Raw genomic sequence first — 10,264 nt, 5'->3', positions numbered from 1 at the left:
TATATAATAATATAAATTAATTTAAAAATAAATTGAAATTGATAAATCACATAAATATTTTTTTATCACTTAAAATCAGTTTAAAATCGAAAAAAAGAATCCTAAATATCAAAATATTTGAATTTATAGACCAAAGTTGTAAATAAGATCACTAAAATATTATTTACCAAAAAAGAAATAAAGTCACTCAAATATTATTACCAAGTTTTTATGACCTAATAAATTCTCAATATATTCTTTTTTATAAGTACATAATACATTAGTAAATTAGTAATATTAATATACATTAGTATATAATGTATATTAATTATAATTTACATTTTATGGCCTAATACTAATTATCTAATACTATATTACTATTAGTAATATATAAGTTTATATATAAATTACTATATTAAATAATTACATGTGAAATAATGATATAGTAATATTAATACTATCACTATAGTCTATCAATAATATAGTTATAATCAATTAAACTCACTATAACAAATACAAATATATAGTTATTATGATCACTATAACTAATATTAATACTAATATATATACTAATACTAATAGTTTAATGTAGACTATAGTTATACTAATATAGTTATACTAAATCAATATAACTAGTAATTTACTATAGTATTAGATATAAATCACTGTAACAAAATATATATGACTACATATAGTTATAATGAATTAAACTCACTATAACAAATACTAATACATAGTTATTCTAATCACTATAACTAATACTAATATATATATTAATACTAATAGTCTAATATAGACTATAGTTACTTTACGTCTATTTTTCTTTCAATTGAAGCTACTACAATACGAATAAGGCTTTTCTCTCTAAAACTCTCTCCCTTCTCTCTAAACTTTCCAAAGAATCGAATCCGGCTAGAGGGGGTGGAAGCTTCGGCTCCTCCCCTTCTCTCCTTCCCCCTCCCTTCACCTATGTTTTTGCTTCTGGTGTTCTTTTTTTTTTTTAATCAGGCCTAATAAGGGAGATTCGTCGATCTGGGACTTTCGGGCAACCAACAGACTACATGCGACCCACCACGGTGTTCCCCAGCAGCCGATCTGCAAGACCACCGAATGCGGCGCCAAACGGAGTGGCGCTTAGCCTGCACGCGCGGGTTGAATGTTGGCGCGTAGCTCTCATGTGCCACCGCGAAAGCTTTTTGCCAACATCATGCGCAGTGTTTCTGGGGTCTGCGACTACGAGACTTTCCAGATCTATCGTCGGTCTTCCTCCCAGAGTGGCGCGTGTCTTACATGTAGGACACGCGCCACTACAACCCATTCTTCTGTGTTTTTTTTTCAGTTCGAGTTTTATTTTGTTTGTAGATCCAATTTGTTCGGTTCTTCTATGTAATTTGCAGTTCTGTTGTTTGTTTTTTAGGTAAAAAATAATAAGGAATAGGTTATTGGACTTGGTGTCCATAACAGTAGAATCTCGCTCCTCATTTGGGAGGAGTCGGAGAGATAGATAATAATCCTCCTGTTGGGAAGGATGAAGATAATACTTCTCTTCTTTTGGAATAGGGGTGATTAGTTCTGTTTTACAGAGTATTTTTCTTTGTTGAGAGATAGTTTTTAGAAGTTAAGACAATGTCCGTCACAAATAAATTTGTGTGTGGGGGTGCCCCAGAGTAGATGCGTTAGTTTGGCTTGTAGTCTGAATTTTTCCTGTATTGATAAGTCACAATTGTAACTTCAGTTCATTGAATAAAATGAAATATATTCCCATAATATATATATATATATATATATATATATATATATATATACTATAGTTATAATTATTAGTTATAGTAAATCACTATAACTAATACTAATATATAGCTATACTAATAGTCTAATATTAATACTATTATATAGTCTAATATATTATATAGCTATAACTAATACTAATAGTCTAATATAGACTATAATTTTTAATTTTTATTTTTTATAACCAAGCAACAAACTTTATTCATTAGAGGAAAAAAAAAATACAAAACATCATGCTCAATGATATATGTAAAACCATTTCAAGGAAAGAGTTCCACCAAACCATTAAGTCATGTAGATGCCATGAATATTTTGCCAAACAATCAACAGCAACATTGGCCATACGGATTCCTAATCTCAGAAGCCAGATTTCCCCAAATGGACATTGACTCCCCTTCTTTTGTAAGCTCTTGTACAATTAACAAAGTATCACTTTCCACTTGAAAATCATGAATTCCCAATAGTAGACATAATTGTAGGCCCTTTAGCAAAGCCAAAAGTTTCACTTCCATAGGATCAATGCTCTCGTGCTTAGGTTTACTAGCAGAGAAAATTACCTTACCAATTTCATCTCGGATGATCATCCCCACACTAGATCTACCTTGTTCATAAAATAATGCTCCATCAACATTCAATTTTAGGCTGCCAACAGGCGAAGGAATCCAACCACAATGAGGTTTAAAGCCTTTTTTCTGCTCTTATGCAGCACACTCATACTCTTGTGCAACTGATAGAGCATGGTCTGTTGCTTGTGCTGGATCTATCCTCTTATTCTCAAATATTAGTTGGTTCCTGCTATACCGAATTCCCCAAGTACATAAGAATAACTTTTCCATTTCTCCAGGATTGTTCCTTTGAATTACTTGATCCACAATATGAATGAAATCTGAAAGCAGGGCATGATTGATATCCTCCTCCTCCATGTTACACCATCTGCACATTGCATCTGCCAGTACATTCCTTTGCCTGGAAATTCTTTAAAGTAGGTAAACCATTTCGACATATCCTCCAAGCAAAGATTCTGACTCTATTTAGAACTTGTAGTCTCCAGATTTTCCTCCATTCATATTTTTGCTCCTCTCTATATGATACCTCCCCCAACTGCTTCTCTTATTTAGATGCTATAAACAATTTGTAGGCATTTCAAACAGTAAACAAATCATGCTTCTTGGGTTCCCACACTAGAGTATCAGGTCTGTTATTAGCAGAAAGTGGTAGTTTGAAGACCTCACAGGCTACTCTTGGGATAAGAGTCGAGAGATCTTTTCCATATCCCACATATTTGTGTGATCATCAATAAGCTTATAAACTGTCCAGCTCAGCTGTGCTTGGGAAACAGATTCTGAAACTGGAACAAGTTTGTGATGAGGCAGCCAATTACCGGTCCAAACGTTAATAACCTTACCATCACCTACTCTTCATCGACACCCTTGTAGTAATAAACTCTCTGCCTCCCATATTCCACTTCATACATAGGAGGGTGTTACACCCAACTTGGCATCTTTGAAAGTTGTTGGAAAATACTTTGCTTTAAAGATGTGATGTAACAAAGAGTTTTCTTACTTCAAGATCCTCCATCCCTGCTTGGCTAGAAGAGTCATATTGAAAGTATGTAGATTCTTGAAACCCATGCCCCCCCGTCCTTTAGAATTACATAGTTTTCTCCAACTCACTCATCTAATTTTGTTCTCTTCCATCCTCTGGAACCCATGCCCCTTGTCCTTTAGAATATAGACTATAGTTATACTTATATTAATATAGTTATACTAAATTACTATAATTAATACTAATATATAGTTATACTAATGGTCTAATATTAATATTATTATATAGTCTAATACTAATATTTATTCTAATACTAATAGTCTAATATAGACTATAGTTTTACTTATGCTAAATTACTAATATAGTTAAAAGAGTTTAGTTTAATTAGTCAAAATTATTACTAAACGGCGCCGTTGCACCTCCAGTCTCCCAAAGCCAAGAGTAAAGACGGAAGGACCCGCCCCTCTCTTCCTCACTCTCTCACTCTGCCCTCGCAGCCTCTCTGCATCTCTGCCCTCTCACGCGGCCACGGCCCACGCTGTTGCACTGTGCACATCTGGCCGTCGCCCCCTCAGCCTGAGTCCCCTCCCTCTTGCCGTCGCCCCCTCAGAAACACAGACCCGCTTTCTCGCCGTTGCATCTCCCCTCACGGCCTCACCTCTCGAGCCGTTTCCGTCGCGCACACAGCCCCTCGGCCCCTCTCTCAACGCTGCGCTGCCCTCTCTGTCTCTCACCGTCTCACGCAGCCCTCCCATTTCTCACGCAGCCGGCAGCCCCTCTCTCACGTCTCTGTGTCTTCGACGGTAATTTTTCTTGGAACAATCTCGGATGTGTATATCATTTTTAATCTCCGCTGGTTCAATTGTTCGGGGAACTTTTTTGTTTCAAAGGTTTATTGATTAAAGGGGAACTTTAGACATCTTTGAGAATTTTCGTCTAGGTGTTGCTCGTTGGACTTAATTCCTATACAATTTTGAGCATCTTTCTTTGAGGTCAGGATTGTTTAGACACATGCTCGTTGGGTTGTCGATTTCAAACACAACATAGAAAGTCTAATACTTCCAAGTTGAGTGAGACACTTACGTCTGCAGTGATATGGTTGGGTTGCGGACTTGCTAGGTTTTTTCTTTCGAAGGACCACGTTAGCCTAAAGCTCTGTTTGTTTTGTTTGATTAAGCATTTGAGTTGAATGAAAGCTTTCAAGTGGCTTTGCTCCATTGCCTTCAGTCCCATATCTCTTGTATGACTTCCAGATATGAAATCTCCCATTTCTACTAAGTCAAAAATGAAAAATAAAACATCTACTGAATTGTAAAAAAAACCTACCTACCAGTTGGATGCCCTTTTGAAAGATTTATTTGCTCTCATACATAGATGGAGTCAAGATATTAAAAGTAAAAAAAAAACAGTTAAAATCATCTTCTTGAGGATCTTTATTTGTCTAACGTCAATAGTGAAGATCATAATTTTTTATAAACTTACTAAACATATTATATTCTTTTCTAGGAATTTGTATTATAAATTTTTGTAAATTTTTGTCTTTCTTAAATTTACTATTATTATTCCTTTCTTAAATCATTTTTTATAAATTTACTGAACATATCATTTTTTCAAAAGGTTTATGCAAATGTGTGGGCAAAGAGCAGCCTTTTACCTCTTAAGATAGGATACATTCTCAAGCATTGTATTGGGCTCTCATCCATAAACAGTACTGTTCCCCAAGAGCACCTGCTTTCATATATAGTGATGAATCTGATCTGTAATAATATTCTAGCTAGGTATCCTTTTGATGCAGTTTCAGATTCCATGCATTTGTCTTCAGCTATTGGTCTCTCTCTCACACATATATTTGTTCCAAGTTCTAGATTGCTAGCTACTTTCAATGCTTCTCTCTCACACAAATCTCATGCATTCACTAAATTAAAACCGGAAAACCGGACCGAACCAGACTGAAACGGGTAAAACAGGATGTACCAGTTTAGGGGAGTAACAGGTGCATAATCGGTTTTTGAAAATGCAAAACCGGTACATATCAGTTTGGTTCTAAATTTTGTCTAAAACCGGACCGGTCACACGACTCCAACCATCCTTGACATTTTCACGGTCCTCTATTTCTTCACTATCTTCTTCCTCGTAACCTTCTTCTTTGACCGGCCATCTCTTTTTTATTACATTCACAGGTATAGCAGATGGAGGCGGCAACCTCAAGTTTGGTTTGCGCCTGCTTTGTTTCTGACTTTTGCCATTTACATGCTTTCCACCATGGGCATCTTGGTCACTGGCTTCATCCTTCTCATTCAGCGTTAGCTAGGGCATTCTCTGTTTGGGAGAGGGTCTCTTTGTTTTTTTTTTAAACATAAATTTCCTTTTTAAAAAAAAAAATTGAGCAGATCTATTTTTTAATATTAAAACATGCCACATAACCCATGCCACGTCATTCGGGATGGAGTCTCGGGACTTTTTATAGGTGGACGTAGCTTTTTCCAAAATAAAGTTACCAATTTTAATCTCCTTCGCAATTATCGAAACGAACCCGTTTATGGCACCTTCCCATTAGACGCCTCGCTTTCTCTGTGAACTTTGTAACTTGATACCCCAAGAAATCAACGATCTCAGCGATTCAACTTCCCCTGAGGGCAAATTGGAAGCTTTGTGAAATTCTTCATTTATATATTTTGTGTGGTGCAGCAGGCTTCTTTAGGGTTTACCAGTCAAGGAAGGCTTATGTATTGGATATAACCAAACCATCTCAAGCAGTGGATGTTGCTCAGGCGTACAAGGAATTGCTTCATGAATATACATTACTTTCAAAGGAACTTATCTGCTGCTTCATCCCCGCTGGTCCCAGTACCACTTCCATCTCGAATGTATGACGCTTTATGCCATTTATTTTGTATAGTATCTAGCACATATGTATTGCCGATACAGATTAGGATTGTTCTATGGTGGATTTCTTAAAAAAATTTGCATTATTTTCAATTCAATGGTCTGTATTTCATTTTCTCAGTGCTTACTACCTTTGGAAATCCTTAATTTTTCTTTATTTATTTTCATTTTTTTGGGATTTTAGGGAAACCCATTTGTGGTATATATTACCTAATGAGGTTAAGAGTGAAACCCTTCTTAATCAATATTTGGAACTTCTGTCACCGTGCGAGAAAGAAAATGTTTGCCGCATGCGTGGATATCAGCTCCAAAAGAGAGCCCTGCTAGCTCGTGCACTGGTTCGCACTACCATTGCAAGATGTAGGTCCTCCTTCACTTAATGCTTTCTCGTTCATTCTGCTTGCTATTTTCATTTGCTTATATATATATCTTACTTTTAGTTTGCAAGATTAAGGTAAAGTATGGTCAGTTGGTGAAGTGCTTCTTCTTACTTACATGTACATTGGGAAATTCTGCGGTTTTGTTGTGTTAGGAAACGGATTATTTATTTACCGTTGTGTAGATTACTAAATTATTAATATTAAAAAGCATTTTTAAGACTGATTGAAGAGCATGGTGTATGTCAACGTAGATTTTCTTTTCCTTTTTTAATGATTATTTTAATGGTAAACTTCCTGAATTAATCTTTCAGTATATGCATATATGTAGAAAATGATTTTAATTATCTCAAAAGTTTATAAGAAAAGGAGATTCTTTTTAATACTTTTAATTATTGAAAAGAAATTAATTTTAATTATTAAAATACGATCCACATCCTTTTGTTTCATTACTTGTATATTTATGTTCTCTGTTCAGTTCTGTACCCAACTTTGTACAAAGAGATCAGATGTGTTTCTAACCATTATTCTTTATTACTAGATCAGACTAAGTGTCCAGTTCATCCAAGATCCTTGAAATTTAAGAAGAATATCTATGGAAAGCCTGAGGTGAGTTTGTTTCCTGACTGTTGATGGATTGTGAAAATTGTTGGCTACATTTTCCTATACTTTGCCGCTTTTCCTTATCATATGTGCGTGCGTGTGTGTGTTTCTAAGTTCATTTTGTTTTCTCATATGCATACAATATAACTGATAGCGTACATGAATAGGTAGAATGGGAAGATGTTGATGACCAGCAGCTTCCACCATTGCATTTCAACATTTCACATACCTCTTCCTTAATAGCTTGTGGAGTGACTGTGAATTCGCCAGTAAGCTTTCTGAATATTGACGGACCACTTATATCTCCTGCATATGCAATAATTATATTATCCTTTGATTTTGTTTTATACATGTCTGTTTATCTAGTAATTTATTGTTGTTTGGGTTGAAGAAACACTGACTTTAAGCTGTTGTGACTCACTTTTATAATTGTAGATTGGTATTGATGTGGAGGAGAAGCAACGGAAGTTAAAGAACAATGTTTTAGCGTTTGCTCGAAGGTACTTTTCTCCTTATGAAGTGGAACTTTTAACTGCTATTTCGGACCCTGAAATTCAGCATCAGGAGTTCATAAAATTGTGGACTCTCAAGGTGAGTTTGGTCGTAGGAATTCGATATGCATCAAGTGCTTTCAGTTCATTGTTATGTATGATTGAACGTGATGCTAAAAGACGCTATACTCACTTAATCTACAAGCAGTGATTGTAGTAGAAAAATGGAAGTGCATTTTTAACTTGGTTAGACGGTTCTACAAAATTATACAGTTCAATGTTGGATGCTCAGCAGAAGTTTCACCTTTGAGAAACTAGGAATGGCTACATATTCTTTATAAAAGCAACAAAAGAATAACTAGACTTTGAGATGCTATTGTTATGCTTCTTGTGCTTTAGCCATTTATTATTAAGATTATGGGTCACACTTTCAGGAGGCATATGTGAAAGCGTTGGGGAGGGGTTTCTCGGCTGTACCTTTTAAGACCTTTACAATTTGGTTTAGGACTACTATGGAAGGGGGAATTCGTCCTCCTGGGCATGGCGATTCTGAGGTATTTGACTGAACTTAGAATGGATGCATAATTGCAAAATTTGGTCTACTTACGTGACTATGCAATCATTGGGTGTCTGTTGGGGACATTACTATAGGATAGACATTTCCCCTTCATCCTAGTCCATGGGTGCTACAAATGATAATAAAATTTCTCCCATCCTCTCTTTCTAAGCACAACATTCTACTATTTTTTTTCTTGTAAATTTTCATGAAATGTTGATCATGAAACACAATATTCTGTCAGGCATTTGATATAGTCGTCGATTCTTTTAATGACCATGAGAAGCTTACAAACAATTGGCAATTTGTGCTCTTGGATTTGGCGGGTTCTCATTATGCTGCCATATGCATTGAAAAGGATAGAACAACTGGAGGTGAGAATCTGATTTTTCTATGATGAAATAGACTAATTAGAAAGTTGTGTATACATTTTTATATCATGGTATTTGCAGGTGAAGGGACCCTTCCAATGAAATTTACAGTACGTAGAACCATTCCTTATGTTGAAGATGAATGTGTTTCTGGTATCGTAGCAATAGGGAATGGTTCGTATCTGTAGTGAACCAAACTCTCTGAGCTTGTGTTCTAAATTATGTGTCGTAGCCCGTAGAATGGATACTACATTTTGTGAGAGATTTATAATGTACATTTATTTCATTTTTAAAAATAATTCCTTGCATCCTTGTGATGAGTTGAAGCCCCATCGTTTGTGTTGTTAAATTTTTCACAGTTCATAAAAGTAAAAGTTTAGTATGCCGGTCGTTTTTATTAGCCTTAGACTAACTGATGACTTTGAAAACAAGGCTTCGATGTCTATTAACTATGATATTTGAAAAAAGAAAAGCGTTATCCATCCGTCCTTCTAAACATCATCTTTTCATGCTTACCAATAATAATAAGATAGTTAAAAAGAACGATGATCAGCAAAAATAGAAAGAATACGGAACAACTTTTTTTTGTTGATCATTCCTAAGTTTTTCAAATAATCCATCGTTGGTCAATTATGCTTACATGTTGCTCTTGTTTATGTTCTGTATACTTGAGTTATGCCTATTTCTCATTCTCATTGATAAAATCTTTATGTGCGCGAGAGATCAGCTACTCTCGGACTCTTCATATCCGGAGTTCCCTGTCCATGCGTGACCTTTCATACACCACGGATTTGGAGTGGGTGGACATTGGACTTAGTGACCGTGTGGTCGTTTATCACAATGGTAGGACTTTGACTTAAATGGATTATAAGTCAAATTATGTTAGATGTCTTTCTTCATTAAGTAAAATCTGTAAGAATTATAAAATATATATATATATATATATATATATGGGTAAATTTTCCAAATTATCACAGTATGTTCTTACAAAATTTTATCCAATTTCCCAATTAAATGATCTGGACTTCCTTAACTTCAATATATAAAAGAGGTATTTTGCTCATCATTTTTATATTACACACATGTTAAAGAAAAAAATTAAAAAAAAAATAAAAAATTAAAATAAATGTGTGGTGTTTGGATAATGAGTATAAATTTTCTATATAAAAATGAAGTAATAAATGAATTTTGGGACAACCACGAGATTGATTTCAACGGCTATTGATGTCGAAAAAATAAAATAGAATGCTAGTATGTGTAACTTTAAGCTCTCTCAATTTTTAATAAACCTAAAATTAGGGTTGTACATAAATCGATGGAATCGACTGTCGTCGACGTGAACCAGCAAAGAACTGATCGGCCAGCAGTAGGAAATTGATGAAGGTCCCGGTTTGGACCAGTTCAAACCGCCGAACCAGTCGCTGGTTTTACCTAAGATATATATCTATAGTTATTATATAAGTGGGAATCAGCATGCTACAATGTGCTTCAGTAATTTCTCATTCCTTTTTTTCCTTCCGTGCATGTTCTGTTTTGCCTTTTTTGCCCTTGCATTTATGCCGTTTGTTTCAGTGTATGAGGTTTTTTTTTGTCTTTTCCTTATGTAGATATTTAGGTGGGTTTGTTTGGACGGGTGGTTTTCAATTTTGCGTTTTCTCCATTTGGTAT

The 10,264-nt window shown here is 35.1% G+C and overlaps 1 protein-coding gene across 2 annotated transcripts; it reads left to right on the top strand.

Annotated features, from left to right (window-relative positions):
* Positions 1–3,774: 3,774 nt before the first annotated feature.
* On the top strand, positions 3,775–8,977 carry LOC109019194 (4'-phosphopantetheinyl transferase gsp-like). 2 transcript variants are annotated; one of them, XM_019001435.2, is made up of 9 exons: positions 3,775–4,115; positions 6,004–6,179; positions 6,383–6,558; positions 7,117–7,184; positions 7,346–7,447; positions 7,614–7,769; positions 8,104–8,223; positions 8,470–8,599; positions 8,678–8,977. In XM_019001435.2, the coding sequence occupies exons 2-9, from the start codon at positions 6,073–6,075 to the stop codon at positions 8,782–8,784; spliced, it is 966 nt and encodes a 321-aa protein (XP_018856980.1). In that variant the 5' UTR covers positions 3,775–4,115; positions 6,004–6,072; the 3' UTR covers positions 8,785–8,977. The 2 variants fall into 2 exon arrangements, with proteins under 2 accessions (XP_018856980.1, XP_018856981.1); XM_019001436.2 differs by having other exon boundaries at positions 6,001–6,179.
* Positions 8,978–10,264: the final 1,287 nt, after the last annotated feature.

Source organism: Juglans regia, chromosome 3, assembly GCF_001411555.2.
Source record: "Juglans regia cultivar Chandler chromosome 3, Walnut 2.0, whole genome shotgun sequence".
Taxonomy (NCBI): domain Eukaryota; kingdom Viridiplantae; phylum Streptophyta; class Magnoliopsida; order Fagales; family Juglandaceae; genus Juglans; species Juglans regia.
Note: the sequence above shows the minus strand (reverse complement) of the source record. Positions and strands in the feature narration are given on the sequence as shown.

Excerpts from the sequence above, each read along its gene's own strand:
- LOC109019194 (XM_019001435.2), top strand. The coding sequence starts at position 6,073 with ATGTTGCTCAGGCGTACAAGGAATTGCTTCATGAATATACATTACTTT. Across the intron at positions 6,180-6,382 it reads GTACCACTTCCATCTCGAAT|GGAAACCCATTTGTGGTATA; the intron begins GTATGACGCTTT and ends TTGGGATTTTAG. Across the intron at positions 7,448-7,613 it reads GAGTGACTGTGAATTCGCCA|ATTGGTATTGATGTGGAGGA; the intron begins GTAAGCTTTCTG and ends TTATAATTGTAG.